Genomic DNA, 21,683 nt, shown 5'->3' with positions numbered 1-21,683 from the left:
ACTTAAGTACCCGATCACAGAGGACCCTTCGTTCGTGGTAGACGAGGGGAAGGCGAATTCGAAACTGCTCTTTCCTCGAGAACGTCGTCGACATCGTTGGAAAACGTATTCCGAATTGGGAGAGCTCGCATCCTTCTCGATGTCGTCGCGGTTGATGGAAAATATTTCGGTCGACGTGGAAGGCTCGCGGAGAAAAAGAGAAGGACAGGAAGAAGCGAGTTAGAGAAGCCAAATGGGGTGGGGGAGAGAAGAGTAGGGAGGAATGAACGGTGTTTAAAATTCCCGTGAGGCTTCGCGGTTTCGCGCTTCGCACAGAGGGGGGTATGAGGAGAGTTTCGTTCGTGGGGAGCCAGTGGGGGTTCGAGTTCGGAGTCGGCTCCACGAAGGGGTGGTTGGAGAGTCGATGGAGAGGCGTTGGAGAGCCGCTGGAGAGGCGCTGGAGAAAGGATGCCAAGGAAAGCGAGGAGAAGGGCTTGCGCGTTCGAAGTCGACAGATTGCCGTGGGGACAAATAGAAGTGTATCCAGTCGCCAAACGCGACGAGGCGAATTTCGGGTAAATTGTTTTCTACCCCTTTCTCTCTCTGTTTCTCTCTCTCTCTTTCTCTCTTTCTCTCTCTCTTTCTCACTCTTTCACCGTCTTTCGCTAGAAATCGTGACAGAAAGAGAGAAAGAGAAAGAGAGAAAGAGAAAGAGAGAGAGAGAGAGAGAGAGAGATGGATAGAATGAACGGATAGAAACATAAAGATAGAAAGAGACAGAGAGAAATGGAAATCTCGGTACCCTGAAATCGTCGATTTAAATTTAGGGTGTTTGCCCGCGGGATGAAGTATCCCTCCGAAGTTCTGCACAATCACTACTACCATCACGGCCACCACCACGACCGTCATCACAGTCACACAATTTCCTTCATTTCTCGAGTCTTCTAGGTTCATTGCGTTCTTCGACGAGGCACTATTGTGTGGTTTAAATTTTATCCTAAAACCATTGTTATTAGGTTATTCTCTATTGGCCAAGAGTATCGAAATTCGTATTGTTGTTTAACAGTAACGATCATCCTCGAATGATTACCTAAGTTTTGAAACATCACGTATTAGTATCATTTTAGACTGTTCTAGCAATGAAATTGTTCGAGTATTGTATTTCATGGCAATGGCTCTGAATATCGATTGTAAATAAACACGATATGCTTTGTATATCTGACGTTATACATTATTATATAACTATATTCGCGATTCTTGCGGAATGAAGAATGTTATACGAAAAATCTTCCTTTGGTAAGAGTAATAAGATAATCAAATAATAATTAATGAGTAGTATACAATTACAAAGATTACCGGCATATTAGGATATATTTACTCGATTATTTGATATTTGTCTCTTTGCGAATGACTTTGTAATATTTTCGATACAATTCAGGAACACATATGTATTTTCAAGCTCTTTATATTTTATGAAATACCTTCTGTACGATATCAAAGAACGGTAATAATGTCCTATAACAAAAAGGTACGAAATTTTAAGAAGCATGTCCTCTTTCATTGAAATACGATATTCTGGTACGAGGGTACGATGACAAGCTATACGAGTGTTTTCACGGTTTACCCTTTGTAGCCGACCAATTAACAACGTTCCACGACGACGCGTAAGTGAGGAAGAGGTTTCCACGTGCCTGAAGCTTTTACCAAAGACGCGTAAGAGGCAGAGTAAGAGTCCGAATATGTAAATATTCCTCTCTTTTTAAACGTATGCTAACAAATCTCATACACATCCTATTGCTCCTCACGTTTTTTACTCCTTTGGACGAGCAAATTTGCCTTACCTTGCCAGTTAAATATTCTACAAAAATAAGATACTATGAATAGGTTCTCTAAGCAGACTCGACAAGATCATTCAGTTTAATATCTCGTTGAAAAATATTCTCTTAAATTCTTAATTTTTTCCTAAGACTTTTATCTATCAAAATTTTGATGGAAAATATCTTTCATGATAGTAAAGAGCCATTAATATATCCTAAATTCTATAAATCCTCAACAATCACGGTGATACATTAACTGGTTGAAGAATTAGAAAAGGAAAGGAAGAGCAGTTAGGATAACGCGAGTCATTACATAGCGAAAAATCTTTAGCTCCTTTCATCCAGCATTAAAAATCGATATTTGAAGCGAGTTCGCAAGCGATTCCTCTTTTCAAAGTGTAAACACACCACCGTCGACGCATCTGTAAAACGAAACGGAATACGAACAGGGAGAATCTGTGGAAGGGGTTGAAGAATGGAAGAGGAGGAGGAGGAGGAGGAGGAGGAGGAGGAGGAGTACGATGACGAAGGAGAAAGGAGAATCTTTTGGCTATATCTGTTTTCCACTTTTTTCGCTCCCTCGGAGAGCAGCGGAGGCAGTAGCAGCAGGGGTACAGCACAACCCTCTCTCTCTCTCTCTCTCTCTCTCTCTCTCTCTCTCTCTCCTTTCACTCCCCTTTTTAGTACCGCCCTCTCTTTCTCTCCCTCTCTATTTCTCGTTTCTTGTTGCTCCTCTCCGTTCAGTCTTTCTCTCTGTCCTCGCCTCGAAATGTGGCATTCAACAGGGCTTCCACGGTGCTTGCGGTGGTGCGGATTCCGCGCCGGTTTGCCGCGGCGCGGGGATGCAATGGGGAAATGATGCGCAGATTGGCCGGATCATCTCAAAAACCACCACCCTCTGCCTCCGGCTCTCCTCCTACTACCGATCATCCCCCGTGATTCCTCCCTCTCTCCTTCTCTGTTTCTGTCTCTTTCTCTCTCTCTCTCTTTCTCTCTCTCCCTCACACAGACACATACATACGCGCGCGCGCCAGCGTATACACATACATACACGTACGGATATATACATCTACACGCTTGTACTGGCAGCCTCGTTCGCGCTCCCGCCACCACTGACGCTCGTCAGGGGTGGAATACAACCCCCACTGCCAGAGTCGCCGTCGAACAACCACCCTGCCACGGCCGCCTGCCACGGTGGCCGACGACGAGTGACTGAGTCCTCCGATTATTATCTCATTTGCCGGCACGAGCAGCACGCGGCAGTACACCACCGGCCTTTCTATATCTCTCTATCTCTTTCTATCTCACGTTCCAGTTATCGTTATCGTTATCGTTCTAGTTCACGTTCTAGTTCTTGTTCTTACTCGTTTCTTCTATATATTCATTTTCTCTTTCTCTCGTTTTCTCTCTTTCTCTCTTTCTTTCTCTCTCTCTCTCTCTCTTTCTCTCTCTTTCTCTCTCTTTCTCTTTCTCTCTCTCTCTCTCTTTCTCATCGTTTCCTCGCTTTAGAGATCCATAGATCGTTATTTCGGCATTGCGATCTTCAACGGAGGAAGATCGAGGAAGACGCACGTAAGGCTGGATTTTGAAGAAAGTAAACAGGTGAGCGTAAAACATTTTTTTTCTTTATTTTTTTTTCCTCGACTAATTGCTCTTTTTTTTATGTCTTTTTTTTTCTTTTTTTCTTTTTTTCTTTTTTTTGTATCCATTAATAAACTTTTTTTCTCAATCTTTCTTAGCAAAAGCAATAAGTTTCTTCTTCTATGTTTTTCCTCGGGCAACTCGTTCGAGATGATTTCGTTGAATGAAATAACACTATAATAAAATTCGAGAGATTTTTACATTATTCGTTGTGATTTTTTAGTGCGTGATAATTGTTACGGATCGACGGAAGGACGCTTAACGGTTCGCTTAGAAATCAGTTTTCTGTGTGTATATGTGTGTGCGTGCGTGCGTGTGTATGTGTGTGCGCGCGTGTGTGCGTTTGTGTATGTGTACGTACGTGTGTGACCGATCGTGATTACGTTTGATATGCTCTACTCGGCTGGTTAACCCTTTCGCTCGTTCCCCATTTATAAACGTACTACTCGCCAACTTGTTGTTATTCGTGACGCGCGTACCACTATCGGTTATCTTGTTTTTCAACAAAAAAAAAAAAAAAAAAAAAAATAAAAAAATAAAAAAAGAAGGAAAGTGGTTCGTCGTTATTTCTACTTTGCACGCCGATCGCGATCGGTCGAACATTGCATGTCCTATGACGTATTTGCGATTATAAAAAAAAAAAAAACCTGAATGGATCGTTTGTGTCGAAAAGAGAATAAAAAAAAAAAAAAAAAAAGGAAAAAAGAACTGAAAAAAAAGCAGGAAAAATTATTGTTCGGGAACGAAAGGGGTCGCGGTAAAAAGCTACACGACTGCTGCATGTCCGACGAGATGACGTAAAACGCCTCGACACCTCGCGTTTGTTCGGTTTTTTTTTTTTCAACGTGTATTTTCACGCTGGACGATTTGGACAAAAAAAAAAAAAGAAAAGAAAAAAAGAAGGCTTTAATTTATCGTCAAATGGACAGAGACGAAGGGTTAACAATGAGAACTAGTATTATACGATCCATTGTTCGACGGACACATATTTTTCCCGGTTTTTCCTTTTTTTTTCTTCTTTTTCCTCCAAAAACTCATACCTATATCGTTCATATCGACATCAAATATCTACACACGGACGCGTATTTCGCTGTTCGTTGAGCACCAGATTCGGAATATAATCGTTTCCACTTCCATACGATACGTGATCATGGTTACTATTCCATCGTAGAGCTGCACAGCTAGTTTCGTTTGTTTGTTTTTAATTTGCCGTAGGAATTCTATTCGCTTTCAGTTCCTAAGAAGCGAGCCAACGGAAATTATACATAATATTCGATTAATATCTCGATGGATAATCGATCATAATGAATTACTTATTGGTTTACTTAATATATTAATTGGGGGGGTGGGGGGGGTGGGGGAAGACGACGTTCATTTATCACGAATATATTTCATTTCCCTTGTGATAAGAAGATTAATCAATTAGATTTTTTTTTTCTTCGCTTTGATTAAAGAAAAAAATTATATGTTCCGATTTTTCTATTCTTTTGTTCTTTATTTTCCTTTTTTTTTTTTTTTTTTTTTTTTACAATTCATTCATTTTCCAATACTCTCTGTACGTGTGTATCTTCATTCGTAATATCGTATTATATTAGTTTGAATTATAATAAATCTCGTATAGATAGACATTCACCGATCGAAAATCCCATCAGTTAACAGATTAATGACGAGCGCATTGAATTCCTTGTTTCTAATTACTCGTCGTCACTCAGTACTCAATGTATCTTTTTTTTTGTTTTTGTCTTAAAGTAACGCCTTGTTGAGTCTTATGCATAGTTCCCGACGATCGACGTACATCTTCTTCTTCTTCTTCTTCTTCTTCTTCTTCTTTCTTTTCTTCTTCTTGTTCTTCCTCTTTTTAGCGAGGAATGAGGACGCAAAGACGTCTTTCATCGATGTCTCTACAGATTAACGGAATCGAGAAGAGAAAAGATTTGCATTGCATCTGAAATTATTTCTTTCGCGTCGTAGGTACGGATCGTCTTTGTCGAGACTCGTGTGCTTTGACAGCGGTATACTTTCCAACCGAAACAGAGTAGAGACGTTCGAGTTACCTGAAGAATAGAGTCAAGAAAAGAAAAAAAAAAAAAGAAAAAAGAAGAGAGAGAGAGAGAGAGAGAGAGGGAGAAAGAGAGAAAGAAAAGCAAACTGCGTTGCAAGGGACTTTTCTTTTCGTTATGTAAAGGGAGAACATTTTTCCCAAAGACACGACTGTAATAAAAATGTTTATGCCGACGGTATAAAGTACGCAAGGTCTTTCTCGAAGAATACACATATTCCTGCAAAAAGAGAAGTGAGATAAACGGGTTAAAAAAAAAAGAAAGAAAAAAAGAAAAGAAAAAAAAAAAAAGAAAACTCTCCGATGTAAGATAATGAATTATTAAATCTTCTTGCGGATTTCCTAAAATCATTTTCTTTCATATCGAAAAATAAATCGGATCCACACGTGGCTCGTATTAGTAAGGATGAAGAATTTGTCCTTATTGAAACGACACTGACCACCGATAACGATAATCGTCGTTGTCCCAATTATCATCCATTTAATGCATTTTATTCCGTATTAGAAAGAAAAGGAATTTCAAGAGAGGAACACGAAAACAAACCAAAACGGATTATAATCATAGCGATAACGCTTACCGACGGAGTCCAGCTTTGAAAATCGGATAGCCAAGGGTAAAAGAAAAAAAAAAGAAGGAATGAAGGGTTGGAGAAGAAGGGTTTGGGTAGTTTGGAAGTGGAGACGTAGGAATGCAAATATTCGCGGGTACAGAGATTGAAACAATCCGCCAATTAGAATCGTCGACGTGAACGGGATTATGCAGATTCGTGATGGTTGGATGGGGGTGATGAGGGGTACTAGGGGGTGGACCGAGGCGGGCTTGGATTGGCAGCTGCCGCCCTGCTCTCGCTTAATTCAATCCACCGAGTTGTCTTATGAATCGTAAACCCCCTTCCTCGGATTCTCTCGCGGTATTTCCAACTCACACCACCATCCTCTATCGTTTCTACCTTCGAGCTCTTTTACGAAACTGCGTGAAACCGAAACTGCGCGCAGTTTCGACGTCTTCGAGGATTCTTCGAAGCGCGTCTCGCCTCGAGCGGAATAATAATGTAACATCGCTACCGTAAAGTTCCATCGGGCGGGGTTCGTTTTTTCTTTTTTTTTTCTTTTTCTTTTCCTTTTCTGTCTCTTTCTCTCTCTCTCTTTCTTTCTCTTTCTCTCTCTTTCTCTCTTTCCTCTTCCTTTTTCTTCCTTTTTGTCTTAGTTTGCCGTCTTCTCGTCGCTGCGAAAAACCGAAGGAGAAGAGACGCCTGTGAGAGATGAAAGGAGCTATTAAGTTCCTTCGAAAGAGAGGGAGAGAGAGAGAGAGAGATAGAGAGAAAGAGGGAGAAAGGATAACGGAAAGGAAACAATAAAGATCTTCTTCAAGGAATCCGTCGAAAGGAAGCTCAGCCATTCGCGAAAGCTTTTACGTAAGATGTCGTCGCGAAAATTCGCCACGGAAATTAACTTTGATCCATGGAATAAAGACATTCGTCTGATTCGAAAATATGACCACATATATATTCGCTATGATTTTTAAATCTCGTCTGATTAAATCTCGAGAATATTCTATTGACAATTTAACGAAAAATCGTGTTCATGTCAAATGAAACATCCCAAATTCAGTTTCTTTCGGTCGTTTCTTTTTATTTCAAATATATATTGAGAAATATTAAAAATTCTAAAGGATTCGAGAAACATTATTATTTTCTTCTGATAAATTAAAAAATTCTCCAAGTTATAGAAAATTTACAATAGAATATCAACTGGTGAATTTATTGAAATATTATGATATTAAGATTTTTTCGCCAATTCACGTAATATTTAGTTATGTAAGATCATAAGTATTATTTCGAATTGAATTTTTAATATTTCCGTTATTCTAAATCTATTTTCATTTATCTCATCGTCAGATAATTATCGAGATTATTTCAATATTCGAAATTTCATTGACAAAAGATCATAAAGAAATGTATTAGAATCAATTGAAAAATAATTATGTATATGTACTATAGATTGATGAATCTTATAAAGATCTATTTTCATGTTCTCGTAGATTATTATTATTTCTTTTCTGATATCTTTTCCTCGAGTCTCGACTTTCAACAATGTGTCCGCGCAAAAAGAAAAGGAAAAAACAACGTGCAGTAAAAGAAAAAGAAAGAGAAAAGGAAAAGGAAAACGAAAAGGAAAAAAGAAAAATAAAGTAGAAAAAAAAAGAATCAGCTGAGCGAATAGATACGACGATGAAGGTAAAGTCAGAGTACAAAGAAGAAGAACGGTGGCTCGTTTTGTTTGTTAGAATGTTTCACGACGATAAAGATAGACGGAATTATGGCCACAGTGCGCCGGACACCGGCGACTGGCTCGTATTTATCACGAAGAGTAAAACTGACAGCAGTCCATTTCCCGTTCGTCCTGCCTGTCTGGCTGAACATAATATCTCCTGACGAAACAACGTGGACGTCGTTTGTTTAGGAAACAATGGACCGAAACAATACCCGATCCCTCCTCGGTACGCGGACACGGATACGGACCTCTATTCTGCCCTTCCACGATTCGTTGCTCCTTGCTCTTTCCATCGTTAAAGAATCTTTCATCGACTTAAACCTTCTACCACTAAGAAAAATGACACTTTTTCTTTTCGTATCGTTGCGACTCTCACGAGATATCCTCGTTAAGGACGTGAACACCCCTTATATTTTGACATTTATTCGAACGTTACTTTCTTTTCTCTTTCTATTTATGTCATTGATATGGATTAAGAAAAAAGGATATGAAAGGAAAAAATAAAAAAGAGAAAGAAAAAGAACAAAAATGAAGTCAAACATCCAGCGCTCGTTCGATGGAATCATTTGTACGATCAGATCGTTTTAACATCGTTAAGAGATCCTTCGGGTTCGGGAATCTCATCAGAGAAATCCTCCTAAGTTTTCCGAGAATTCATCCTCAAAAGGCATCCGACCGAAACAGAGCGTGCGCTTGACAGAAATTAGTAATCCCTAATGGATGATTCGACGCGAGACCGCGTCGTAAGGCTTTGCCTAACTTCATATAGGCATTACTTCCTCCTTGGTCTCGGTCTTAACAGCGGCGGCAGCTATTCGATTAATTTCAAGAGACAATAGTAGTTCGCTTCCACTCCGTCGATTTACAGCTTACCAACGAACGCTTCTCATCCTTTCGTCTTGATAGATCCAACAATACAAATGGTTTTTCCTTGAATTTTGAAGAAAAATTGTTAACTCTTCGATCTTCTCTTGTGAAAGAAGAAAGAAAAAAAGAAAAATTAAATAACAGAAGGAAAATTTTGTTATATCTCATCGTTATATTTCTCTCTTTTTTTCTCTCTTTCTCTCTTTCTCATAGAAAATTTGTCATCGAGGACAGTTCGAAGATGACGACAACTACGGGTGATCCATCGACTTTGAAAACGCCAGCCTCGTTATCGGGAGGTGATCTTGTCTCTCGTCTATTGGCAGCGACACCACCGTACTTGTACAATGTACCGCTGACACCTCACAGTTTTTTCTTCAGTGAAATGTTGAGATCGTTCGTTCAAGCCAAAGCCGAAGCCACGTCTTCGACGGCGAACGGTACTACCACACCGAGACGTCGTAAGAGATCATGGCGAGACGCTCGTGACAGGCCACTCGAACTTACGACGAAGGAGAAAACGCATCATCATCATCATCATCATCACCATCATAATCATCATCAGTCTCAACAGGACAAATATTATCATGGACAAGCGCAACAGCTGTCTCAGCAACAACTAGATGCTCGCTTGGAGAACAGAACGAAACAGAGCGAAACTTACGAGACGGATAACAAGGTTAACGTGTTCGAACAAAAAACAAGTTTCGGTGGAGATATTTTGAAATCGGTCGACGAGACCAAATCGGAATTTGTGAAACAAAGTAAGAACTTTTTCGACGAACGGCCCTGTCACTTCGAGCAATCTCACTCGCCGGAAACTATTTTTCCTTCGGCCGAATTACAAAAAGTTAAGCCGGAAGAACAACAACAGCAACAGCAACAGCAACAACAGCAGCAGCAACAGCAGCAGCAACAACAACAACAGCAGCAGCAACAACAACAGCAACAACAACACGGCGATCGTAAAAATTGTAATTATGGCGATAGAAATGGTTACGACGAACGCTCAAAGAATACCGTTACCGTTCCAGATTTACCTTTACTCAACGATCAGAAAAAGCTCGATTTCTCGAGGAACTTTCTTCCAGGACTTTCTGGAAGAGGATGCGAAGTTTTTCAAGGTGTTAAAGGATTTGGTTTACCCGGCAACGTCTCAAATTCCGAATTTTTACCCAGTCCACTCTGGTATCCGCCATATCCAATGCCACAATCTTATCCTGGGATAGATCCCTTACACTTTTTCATCGATCTTCGTGTCTCTGGACATATATGGGATCGTAAGCTCAATGAGAGGCAGTTACCTTTCAAAAGCAAGCACTGTTCGGCTTTTAGCGTTCCGCAATCAAAGGAATACAGTAATCGCCCATTGAATCTCACAAGGGACGAAGCTAGTACGTCTAGAACCATTGACGAAAACCTGCATGGCACCAATTACATTTTGAAGCATCTCAGTAGGACGTACAGAGATATACAGAAAACGAAAGTTTCGAGGCAGGAGACGTCGGCAACGGAAAATGACGAGACTAAACAAGGACTGTCAGAAAGTAAGTTTGCATTGGCTCTTTTTTCTTTCTCATTTTTAATATACATATATATATATATATTTTTTTTTTTTATTGATATATTTTATTAACACATTTAATGGAATCTTTGCATAAATCTATATATTCATCTAATTCCTTAACTTATGTCATATTCTCTTTAAAGTGAAAGATTTCAAATAAGATATCTGTAAAATTGAGGAGTATTCCTCATTAAACGTGTTAAACTAACTAATAGAGAAAAGAAAAAGAAAAAGAAAAACAAAGAAAGATTCGTCGATCATTATAGTTAAATCGTCCTTCATGTTTTCTTCCTCGTCAATGAAAATAATTAATTGGAAAAAGAAAGGAAAACATAAGGCGTATAAATTGTTATTCCGACATACGATTATCTCAGTTGTTTCTCGAAAACAGGCGAAGACTCTTCGAAACAGGAAGACGCTAGTAATTCCTCCGGGAGTAAAGAAGACGAGAGAAAGGATCTACGTGCTGTAATTGGTCTCGAATTGGTGGTAGACTACGTAAAGGAACCAAAAGGTGACCCTTCGACCGAACAAGCCGCACGAGTTAACTCGGAATAATTTGTGAAAGTGCCAAAGGTGATCTTTAGATTCGTTCTTTATTAATAATTGTAACATATTGCTAGAATCATCGACAAATCTCCGGTTAATATTACATTCGAATTTTGTCTCTCGCGATTATCTTCAAAAAGAAAAGAAAAAACAAAAAAAAAAAAAAACAAAAAAAAAAAGGAAAAAAAAAGAAAAAAAAAGGAAAAAAAAAACCAGAAAAAAAGAACGAGATTAATAATCTTAAACATTTTTCATCCCTTTCAACTTGAAATAAATCGCGTTATCTATTTAAACAGAAATCTATTAATCGTCTCTAATATACCCGAAAGTATATCATCTTGAGCTTTCGTTTGTTTACAAGGAATAACGCAAAACCTCTCGTATCTTTCCTTTTAAGCTAATCACGGAGAAATTAATCGATTATCGCGACTTTAATTAAGTCAATCCCTAGTTATAACAAGGAGGATTTTTTTTAGCTACCTCCATTGGGACTTGAAATGGTCCCTTTCCGAATTCAATTGTATGTGATATGCACTGTAAATATGATAGTAGTATTCCGATGTATCTATATGTATCAATAGAGTATGGATAGATTATGATGAACGTGTAAATTGTCGTAATAAATCCGATGTGATTTAGATAGCCTTTATCTCTCTCTTTCTCTCTCTCTCTCTCTAATTATCTATCTATTAATAATCTAATATTCTGTTTCATTTCTTTTTTTTTTCAAATCGTAGTAAACAAAGAAGTATCAATGCTTCTTGCTGAGTATCTTTCTTGTTGAATATATACAACTGAATATATATGTATATACAGAATATTTCGTACATATATATGCATATACTTAGTGAATGTGTGTATATGTATATATATATACATACACATACATATATATGATGAATTCATTGAAACAGCTTCATTATTTATTTTCTTATGTGATAAGAAATTGTAACACATGAATGAAACAAAGGCAACATCTACCGTCATTAATGGATTTTTTTACTACATTTGTGTGTCTCTTTGCTTTTTTTTTTTCAATACGACGATACGTCTCGTTATAACCGAAAGAACACTTGATGACATATATAAATAAGAAATTCTAAGAACTTGCATGAATCGCATGAATTTCGCTGATTGTCCATATTAATAATCTCATACAGCGATTTATAACGTATATTTCATTACAAACTCATTTACAGACTATATCATTTTTATTTCATTTTAGTATCTTATTTCATTTTTTTTTTTTTTTTATCGATATCTTATCGCCACGATTATTTTAAATTTATTTATTTGAATAGATCTTATCTATCTATCGTGGATTTATTCTTTTAATGAAATTTTTCATAAATGCAAAGATAGGAATGAATATGATAGGTTCTTTCATAATTGGAATAACGTCAGATATTAAATGTTTTATTTATTTTTTTTTTTTTTTTTTTTTTTGCTTTTTAAATTATTAAGTACGATCACATTATCAATAAAAAAGAAAAATTAAAGATAAGTTTTTAAAGATAAGCGTGAAAACAAATTGATATTATTCTATATAGAAATGCGTTAGATAATTGATGATTACTCTTACGAATAAATGATAACGTGTCGAAGAATATATAATATTTCCTATAAAATTAATTAGTTAACACGTTCTTTTTCGTTTACATTTAAAATTAGAGAGAAGTTACTCGCTCAAATAATTTTTTTTATTATTCAAATTTAAGCGTAACATCGATTGTAAAAAAAAAAAAAAGAAAAGAAAAAAGGAAAATATCACATCGTTGTTTTTAATAAAACGATCCTGATTTAATTTCATTGATCTTTCTGCGTTAAATCGTAACTCGTTAGATCGAACAGCTTGTGATATAACGAAAACATAGTTTCGTAATAATAATAATAATAATAATAATAATAATAATAATAATAATAATAATAATAATAAATAAATAAATAAATAAATAAATAAATAAATAAATGAATAGACAAGAGAAAAGTAATGAAAAGCTTACGTAGCCCGAACATTTTCTAATGAATGGTTGATTACGAATGTAATTCTACATGCGATAATTAATTCCAAGTAAGACGATTAAGCGGTGGCCTCCTCCTCTTCGCCCCTCCGTCTTTCTCCCGTCGATAGATAGAGACGGTAAAGCCAATATTTCCACAACGACGATGTCATAAAATATGCATGGTACCGTTCAAAAAAAAAAAAAAAAAAAAAGGAAAAAAGAGAGAGAAAGAAAAGAAATGAGAAAAAAGGAAAAAGGAAAGAAAAGAAAGAAAAAGTAAAGGAAAGGAGATAAAACGTAGGAAAGTATTGTTCTAGGTGCATAAATCTTTGCGAGTAGTAACGCACGAACGAATATTACAATTCACGATATTTCCTTTTTACGTGACACAGCCTAGTGGATTTTAATAACGGTGGCATATAGATCAGAAGAAAAGTACGTAGAGGAGGTAGAGGAATGAATGTGTGAATATATCGGAAACGATTGCGAAAGGGTAAAAAAGAAAAGAAAGAAAAGAAAAAAAAATGAAGAAGAAGAAGAAAAAAGAAATAATAATCGCGTGAAGATCGTTTGGAATTGATCATAGATTACATTTGAAAGCAGTCTTTGCTTTAGAAGTGCTAAGCGATTTTGGATTGTCAAAGGGTAAAGGTTGTAGGAGACGTGCCGCGACTTGCACATTATTGAGACGCGAAAAGAGATTAAAAACGACTTTTTTTTCGTTTTTTTTTACTTTTTCCTTTTTTTTTTATTTATTTTTTTTTTTTCCAAAGGATCGCTTCCATTGACTGGGGGTGCATTGCGGCAAGTCCTGAATAATGCATGAAATTTGTACCCTAGAATCGAATCGCTTCTCGTCACACCAACGGTACGAGACGACAAGAGAACGGGCATAAATCTAAATAATTTCAACCCTCGAATTTTTATTATTCCTATGACTACGCGACGGGTTCTCGTCGTTGAATATGCATATGTCGCTTTCCACACTTCGCTCGAGTGTGTTCTACCTTTGTGTCAAAACACTTCGTGATACCTAGAATCAGCAGCATCATCTCTTGATATCCCGATCTCCATTTTACCAGCTATTCATAACGCTCGAGATAATCCATGGATTCGTTGATTCCCTTATCCCTTTTTTTTTACTCTCTCGAGGATACTTCCTTCGCAAAAGATCTCTTTATTCTTTATTAATATTATGAACGTTAAATGTAACGCGAAACGTTCCTGTCAGCCAAGAAAAGACGCATAGCTCGTAGATCAAAGAGAAACTCTAATATCGAAAATTTACAATGTCCATCATTATTCACTCGTGGAATCTCGATAAATCACAGACAGGATTAACGAGCAGCGAAGATGACACTGAATCCCTTGGATTCTCCGTACCTCCTTTTTCCTTCGTCTTCCCGTTCACAAGACCGATGAAATATAGCCAACAACTTTTCTCATATTTGAGAGTTTTCTTGAGAACCATACTGTACCATGGAAGAGAGCGGTGTAAGCAGGAGGGAAAATTATGAAGTGGTTGGGACGAGTGCTATAACGTAACACCAAGTAGGGTGAAGTTACCGAGTGTTTATATCCAGAAGCCTTCCTTTTTCTAAAAGTTATATTCCCTTTTTCATGACCTTTTCTTTCTTTTTTTTTCTTTTACACCCGCAATCATGTAAATCCAACTTTCACTTTCGTCCTTCGTATCTTCGCATTAAGATGTCGCATATCCTTTTTTTTTTTTTTTTTTTTTTCTTTTTTTTTCAAATTAATCGAAATATAATATCTCCGATTTTTATTTCGATAAGCGAGACTTATCTATGGGAAATGAAAAGTAAACGAATATGTGCGTTACGAAGATAAAAGCAATGGAAAAAAAAGAAAGTATATACATATAAATAAATAAAAGAAAGAACAAACTCGTGTATTTGAAGTTTTTTCCTTTATGTTTTTTATTTTTATTTGTTTATAATACTGCACAATGTTGACTTCTGAAACTTTTTCTTTAGCACACTTTGCATAACAATTTTATTTAAAAGTATAATACAGAGTGCATCTACACATTAATTTGTACAAACTAATCTTTACAAAGTTTACTAAAATCCTTTATCTATCAGTAAACGATATGTAACAACCAATGCGAATAGAAAAATACACGATGATTGTTACGCGTTTACTTGGAAATTCGCATGTAACGAGATATATGAGGTAAATGCTATAACAAACTTAGGGCAAATCTTCGGTATATATAATTACATATTTTTACAATGAATTGTATTTCCTATTTTGTAAGATATATGATTAAATTGGACTATAAATTGATACTGAGCAAAATTATATGAATCAACATATGATATTATGTTTGTTAAATTGAAAGAGCTTTACCACATTAAAAGATCACGAATTCTACGAGTATTTGGCAGTTCATATTTAATTATTTTCTAATGCTATTTATTTTGTTTGTGCAGAAACTCTTTTGCAAATTTCATTAGTATATTCGCTGCATTTTGCAGTTCCTCCAAGATCACCAGTCAAATATTTGGCTTCTTTGATAGTGTCATATGCAGCATTTTCTATAATTCGCGCATGATCGTTTAATCCCATATATTTTAACATCATTACAGACGATAATAACAACGCTGTAGGATTAGCTTTATCTTGACCCGCAATGTCTGGTGCAGTTCCATGCACCTATATTATGAATAATAATTTTAATTAAGCTGTAAAACGTAATATTTGTAAAAAAAAAAGTAAATAAAATAGTTCGGAACATACCGATTCAAAGAGAGCACCATTAAGGCCAATATTTCCACTAGGAGTAAGTCCAAGACCGCCTACAAGTCCAGCACACATATCTGATAAGATATCACCATAAAGGTTGGGCATGACAAGAACGTCGTATTGACTTGGATCTTGTACCATATTTAAGCACACTGTATCCAAATACTTTTCTTCGAATTTTATGCTTGGGAATTTTTGAGCAGCATCCCGACAACATCTAAGGAATAACCCGTCAGACATACGCATAATATTTGCTTTATGTACTGCGGTTACCTATAACAAGATACAATCTTTGAAATATCATCTGCAATCATTATTAAATTAATTTTTATTATTGAAGACAGTCTTACCTTTTTTCTATTATTATCCTTAGCATATTGAAAAGCAAAATCTGCTACTCTACTAGATGCTTCTTCCGTGATTAATTTAATACTTTGTACAACACCTTCTACAATCTCATGTTCTATACCTGAATATTCTCCTTCTGTATTTTCTCTGATTGTTACTACATCTACATTATCGTACAATGTTTTATATCCTTCCAAAGAACGACATGGTCGTACATTAGCATATAAATTGAATTCTCTACAAAAGAAAAATAATTGAGTTTATTGATTTGTGAAAATATATCATTCAGATTCAATCATGAAAATAAACATGAATGATATTACTCTACAAACATTGCTTAAAGTATATCAAATAAAATGATGCTATCTATATTTGACTTGATGTTTTTGATTACATAACTACAGAATTATTAAAAGCAGCTGTGTTAAGAAGTAGATAATATTCTCAAATAATTAAGGTTAAAATTATACTATATTTGATTACACAATGATAAAAAGAAACTCACTTTCTTAATGCAAGGTTTAAAGATCTGTGACCTTTTCCTATTGGAGTCATGAGAGGTCCCTTTAAACCAATTTTATTTCTATTAACCGAATCAATAGCAGCTTGTGGAATGCCAAATTTTCCATCTGGACCTTTTACAGGTGTTACATCCACTGATTCCCATTCTATTGGTACCTGTCATTACGGTGAAACATATTATTACAATACGTAATATTAAATATAATTGAAAAATAAGCTTATATACTTTTTATAAAAAAGCCACCTATATTTCTTGTATAAATATATTAAACCACTGTAAAGAATTGTGGATTGTATATGTGTACATGAATATATATATATATATATACACACATATAAAGATTCAATATGGATTCTCCTGATATGACATAACACCCTGAACACATACACTTGAATAGCTTAAAAAAAAAAAAAGATAAATAAATAAATAAAATGATTTAAAGGGGGAAAAAAGCAAAAATATATATATTTTTTTACTTTTGGTAAGAGCTATAGTAAGAACACATTAAATAAACCTATAATTGGATTAACCTGTATAAGAGAAAGATTAAAATAAACGCTATAAGAGGTTAATGCTACGACAAATTGGGTCACCTTGCAAAATATAAATTAATATTGTTCTTTAAAAAAAACAAATATTTATTGTTAAGAACATTCTTGTGTTATCTAATATTTTGAGAGAGAGAGAGAGAGAGAGAGAGAGAGAGAGAGAGAGAGAGAGAGAGAGAGAGAGAGAAAGAGAGAAAGAGAGAGAGAGAATTGAAAGACTCGTAAAATCGACGAGACACTAGTACGTTAAAAAAAAAAAAAAATAAAATAAAATAAAAAGGTATATACCTATATACATATGCTTGTGCCTTACCTTCGCAGCATCAAAAATCTTTTGCACAGCAATGGATATTTCTGGGCCAATTCCGTCTCCTGGTATAAGGGTACATTTACGAAGATTACTGCAGAAGCGTACATTGCCAATTTTTGGTGAGATCTGTCCTCGGAAAATCCAGAAAACGATTCAATTCTATGCGATGACATTTTATCAGTTTTGTTATTTCACATTTATATGAATGGAAAGGATAACATTGTGATATATATTTACTAAATAATGCAAATGGAATTCTTGAAATATATTGAAATCTTGGAATATATAGAAGACGATTAGTCTTATGAAAGGAGTAGACGAATATATAGACCATGCAAAAGAAGTATTCTAACCTTTCTATTCGAAAATATGATAATATTAAATAAACGATACAATAGTTAATAAATAGACTTTTGAAAGGTATGTGTTAACTTACTGCTTTTCGTATCCACTGGGCTGCCATTATCTTAAAGTAAACTTTTATATAAAAAAATGAACCTCTAGTATAGAAACGCAGCTGCGCACGTCAGAAGAGTCGCAAAGCAAAAGCAAAAGGAAAAAGAACGAACGAACGATTCTCATTGGTCGACGTATCTCGATGTCTTCTGCTATTCGGAAACGGAAGATAGCGGACGATATTTGTTTAAAGATGAACGGTGGCTCCACGGCATATGTTTGAATTAAAATTACATTTGCATCATTATGTTTTGTAAAACAATAAAAACGAGCTTATAAAACAAGGTGATAGAAACGTTTATAGGTTATTTCGAGATAAGTTTTACAGTTTGATCTTTGGAAAATGTATCAGTTACGATATGAATAAATTCAAATTATAATTGAAATAAAAATTATTATTTCCCGCTGTAATAGCTATCTTTAAATTCGATCAGTAATTGGTCGATGAAATTGAGAAACTTGCAATTTCATTCTAACTAATGATTTTATCGGAAGTTAAGAAATCATTTTAAAACTTTAATGATAATAGCGTTAGTTAATACGTGGAAAAAAACATAATCGATATTGTTTATCTTATCGCGCTTAATACTATATATATATATATCAATTATAAGAAAATCTTTTGTGAGTTTTCATCATATCGTATTAATACTTTATAGTATTTGTAAATTTGCTTTTGAATTCATTGGTTTCCGGGATTTGATAACTTCCGTTGACAGCCATTTTATAAGACGCTTCTCGTGCTCGCGTATGTTTGCTTCTATTTTCAGTTTGACTATTTTGTAACCTCAGAAATTTAGATAGATTATCTAGAACTTCCTTTGTTAATCGTTATTTCAATTAAATAACAAGGATGATCAAAGTGGAGGAGTAAGTGAAACAATGAATATTTTTTCAAACATCTTCATGAAAATTTTATTGTCGGCATGTGATATACCATTTTATTATTAATATTAACCGTTCCCATTTATATTATCGTTTTATGTAATGATATTATATCTTGTTTGCATTTAAATTAAATTGTTATTTGTAGATGTTGATTCAAAATATTATTTATAATTAAGCTTTCTTTGTTTTATATAATGGTGGAATGATTTTATATTAATTAAGTGATATTTTTCATTTCATATTCAATATTCTTTTAAACAACAGAACACAAATTCCAAATGACGATGAAAGAGATAGGAGCAGAGAACGTGATCGGAATCGACGATCGGATAGACAAAATCGTATCAATTCGACTAGTCGTGATCGGAGTAGAGAAAGAAATGATCGTGGTGGCAGAAAAGCTTCAGATAGAAGAATTTATGTATCAAATATACCGTATGACTTTCGATGGCAGGATTTGAAAGATTTATTTAGAACTGAAGTAGGGAAAGTTGCACATGTCGAACTATTTACGGATGAAAATGATAAGCCCCGTGGTTGTGGTATTGTTGAATTTGAAGATGCGGAATCGGTAAAAATTGCTGTTGAAAAAATGCATCGTTATGACACAAAAGGAAGGAAATTAGTTGTGAAAGAGGTAGTTCAAGATGATTATGTAACACATTTAAATTGAATATCATATTACGAAAAAAATAAAACAATTTAATTGATTTATTAATAATTTATCTTTTTTAGGACTTTGATGTTGAGCGTGATAAATATGGTCGTCTAGCAACAGCTCGTAATAATGATAGACCAAGAGATGATAGGTTTAGAGATCCTCCTCGTCAGCAAGGAGGTGGTAGACAAAACATGCCAGCACCTAGTGGCAGTGGTGGTGGTGGTGGTGGTGGTGTTGGTGGCGGTGGTGGTGGAGGTGGTGGAGGCGGTGGTGATAATAAGTTTGGTAATACTTATGGTCTCAGTACACAATTCTTGGAATCTTTAGGTATTAATGGACCTTTGGTTACAAGAGTCTTTGTAGCAAATGTAAGTATATCTTAATGTTAATAAATATTTATAATAATCGTAAAATATATTACTCTTTATATTTTCATTATTCTCTTCAGTTGGACTATAAAGTAGATGAAAAAAAATTGTTGGAGGTATTTAAGTTGGCTGGTAAAGTTTTACATGTTGAATTGGGCAAAGATAAAGATGGAAAGTCTCGTGGCTTTGGAGTCGTAGAATATGATCATCCAGTGGAATCTGTACAAGCTATTTCAATGTTACACAATCAACAACTTTATGACAGACGAATGACAGTAAGGCTTGATAGAGCAAATGAACCAGATATGCCACCAAAATTACCAGAAGGTATGGTTTTTTCTTTTTTTTTTTATTGATATGACAAAGTTCCCATGTTGGTACATTTATACATTTCAATATAATTATAATTTAATATAAACTAGGTCTGAAGGGCATTGGAATGGGATTAGGAGCAGGAGGAAACAGATTAATGGATGTAGCACGAAATATTCCTAGTGTACAAGCCAACAATCCACCGGTTGTAAATCCTATCTCTGCTCCTGTTTTGGCTGCCGGTGCATTTGGTGCTGGATTAAATAACGTTGTACCTGCACAATTAGGTATGCCGTGAATTAACATCGATTAAACATAGACTTATATACAGATATATGAATGCATTTATTCACAATTATTTCTCTTCTTTTTAGCATCAGCATTGACAAATTCAAATGCAGCAGCACTTCAAGCGAGTCTTGCTGGTGGTTTAGGAGCAAACCTAACTACAAGCTCTTTATTGAATTCATCTTTAACAAATGAACTGGCTTCAAATTTGAATAGCTTTGGTGGTGGAGTTGGCGGTTTGTCAGGACTACAAGCATCTTTGGCTGGTGGTCAAGGAAATAATTCTTTTGCACCAAGAGGTTTATCTAAATTAGATAACGATATAGGATTTGGTGGCAACAATGCTTTTGGAAGTTCATCCTTTGGTGGTGGCAGAGATTTTGATGGAGGCTTCAACAGAGGGGATGGCGATCGTGTATCTGGTGGAGGTGGTGCATTCTCCGGAAATCAAGGACAAGGTGGAGGTGGTAACAGACAAAATGCTAACGGTTCTCGGCTGATGTCAGATACCATTCTTATAGGAAATGTAAGTATATTTTGAAAAATTTTATTTGACGCAATTAATATTATCAAAAATATCTGAGCATGTTATTGTATTTTTCGCTTCTTTTCTTGTAGAGTATAATTTAGAATATATAAAGTTCGAATAAAAAATAATAATACGTACTGTTTTGATTACAGTTACCTCCTAATACTACGTGGCAAATGTTACGTGATAAATTTCAAGATGTTGGTGAGGTCAAGTTTGCAGAAATGAGAGGTACAGATATGGGAATGGTACGATTCGTCTCTGAATGGGATGCGGAGCGAGCAGTGTGTATCCTTTATAAAAGAAAAACATCGTATTTTGTGTGTGTGTGTGTATATATATATGTATATATATATATACACTAACATTTTAATAATATACGAGTATTTTCCTTGATTTATATACTTTATAGCGATGATGAATCGGTCACGTATCGATGGCAGGACAATCGACGTACGCTTGTACTAACGAAAGAACTACTACATCGATCAAAGGTAACGCTAGTACGAATTAATATTCGCAGAATTTGATGCTTGACCATAACTTATTGATGCAGCTAGAGGAGACTGGGGTTTGCTATGTCGTCTGCAGCATTGTTCCGCTCCCGATGACAATACTTGAAATTCATCGTAGTTGTGTGGCAGAACGTAGGACAGTGAGTGAGAAGTAATCTGTCGTTGGAAGAACAACAGTCGTGTGTTGTATACCTGTTCAACGTTGAAACGCTCGTATTGATGGGCTAATGGTCAGCCTTCTTTGACGTAACCATCTTGTTCTAAATTCTACACCATCAGTTATCGTTCCTTTTTACAGTCGGAAACGTTCACTTCTAAATCAGCTTCTTCGAGTGATCGATATATAGTTTAGTTTGTTAGGTTTTAGGTTCGTAATGTTCTTACATAGTCCATAGGTTTTTTCAGTATGTAG

General features: G+C 35.5%; 3 protein-coding genes across 4 annotated transcripts in view; 2 read left to right on the top strand and 1 right to left on the bottom strand.

The window, feature by feature from the left end:
* Window positions 1-392: 392 nt before the first annotated feature.
* On the top strand, window positions 393-10,872 carry LOC118440912 (uncharacterized). Its single transcript, XM_035864653.2, has 4 exons — window positions 393-554; window positions 3,306-3,398; window positions 8,851-10,184; window positions 10,596-10,872. The coding sequence occupies exons 3-4, from the start codon at window positions 8,879-8,881 to the stop codon at window positions 10,760-10,762; spliced, it is 1,473 nt and encodes a 490-aa protein (XP_035720546.2). The 5' UTR covers window positions 393-554; window positions 3,306-3,398; window positions 8,851-8,878; the 3' UTR covers window positions 10,763-10,872.
* Window positions 10,873-14,694: 3,822 nt separating this feature from the next.
* Window positions 14,695-17,849, bottom strand: Idh3a (isocitrate dehydrogenase [NAD] subunit alpha, mitochondrial). Its single transcript, XM_035864595.2, has 6 exons — window positions 17,691-17,849; window positions 17,258-17,380; window positions 16,379-16,551; window positions 15,876-16,110; window positions 15,520-15,798; window positions 14,695-15,435 (listed from the first exon to the last, which is right to left on the bottom strand). The coding sequence occupies exons 1-6, from the start codon at window positions 17,715-17,717 to the stop codon at window positions 15,196-15,198; spliced, it is 1,077 nt and encodes a 358-aa protein (XP_035720488.1). The 5' UTR covers window positions 17,718-17,849; the 3' UTR covers window positions 14,695-15,195.
* A 534-nt stretch (window positions 17,850-18,383) lies between these two features.
* Window positions 18,384-21,683, top strand: part of rump (heterogeneous nuclear ribonucleoprotein rumpelstiltskin) — an 8,287-nt gene continuing 4,987 nt past the window's right edge. The window contains exons 1-9 of one of the 2 annotated variants that reach the window (XM_035864634.2): window positions 18,386-18,580; window positions 18,863-19,235; window positions 19,334-19,627; window positions 19,708-19,954; window positions 20,050-20,226; window positions 20,314-20,753; window positions 20,909-21,044; window positions 21,169-21,250; window positions 21,313-21,683. The exon at window positions 21,313-21,683 is cut by the window's right edge and continues 757 nt beyond it. In XM_035864634.2, coding sequence (XP_035720527.1) covers window positions 18,564-18,580; window positions 18,863-19,235; window positions 19,334-19,627; window positions 19,708-19,954; window positions 20,050-20,226; window positions 20,314-20,753; window positions 20,909-21,044; window positions 21,169-21,224 — 1,740 coding nt within the window. In that variant the 5' untranslated portion in view covers window positions 18,386-18,563 and the 3' untranslated portion in view covers window positions 21,225-21,250; window positions 21,313-21,683. Of the gene's footprint in view, window positions 18,581-18,862; window positions 19,236-19,333; window positions 19,628-19,707; window positions 19,955-20,049; window positions 20,227-20,313; window positions 20,754-20,908; window positions 21,045-21,168; window positions 21,251-21,312 lie in introns of both variants that reach the window. The other variant, XR_004837951.2, reaches the window with a different exon arrangement.

The sequence above is a fragment of the Vespa mandarinia genome, chromosome 6 (assembly GCF_050613455.1).
Source record: "Vespa mandarinia isolate Hongniang chromosome 6, ASM5061345v1, whole genome shotgun sequence".
NCBI classification, from domain to species: Eukaryota; Metazoa; Arthropoda; class Insecta; order Hymenoptera; family Vespidae; genus Vespa; species Vespa mandarinia.
Note: the sequence above shows the minus strand (reverse complement) of the source record. Positions and strands in the feature narration are given on the sequence as shown.

Coding starts and splice junctions, on each gene's coding strand:
- LOC118440912 (XM_035864653.2), top strand. CDS start 8,879: ATGACGACAACTACGGGTGATCCATCGACTTTGAAAACGCCAGCCTCG. Junction 10,185..10,595: donor TAAACAAGGACTGTCAGAAA/GTAAGTTTGCAT, acceptor TCTCGAAAACAG/GCGAAGACTCTTCGAAACAG.
- Idh3a (XM_035864595.2), bottom strand. CDS start 17,717: ATGGCAGCCCAGTGGATACGAAAAGCA. Junction 17,381..17,690: donor CCCAGTGGATACGAAAAGCA/GTAAGTTAACAC, acceptor TTCCGAGGACAG/ATCTCACCAAAAATTGGCAA. Junction 15,436..15,519: donor ATGGTGCTCTCTTTGAATCG/GTATGTTCCGAA, acceptor TTCATAATATAG/GTGCATGGAACTGCACCAGA.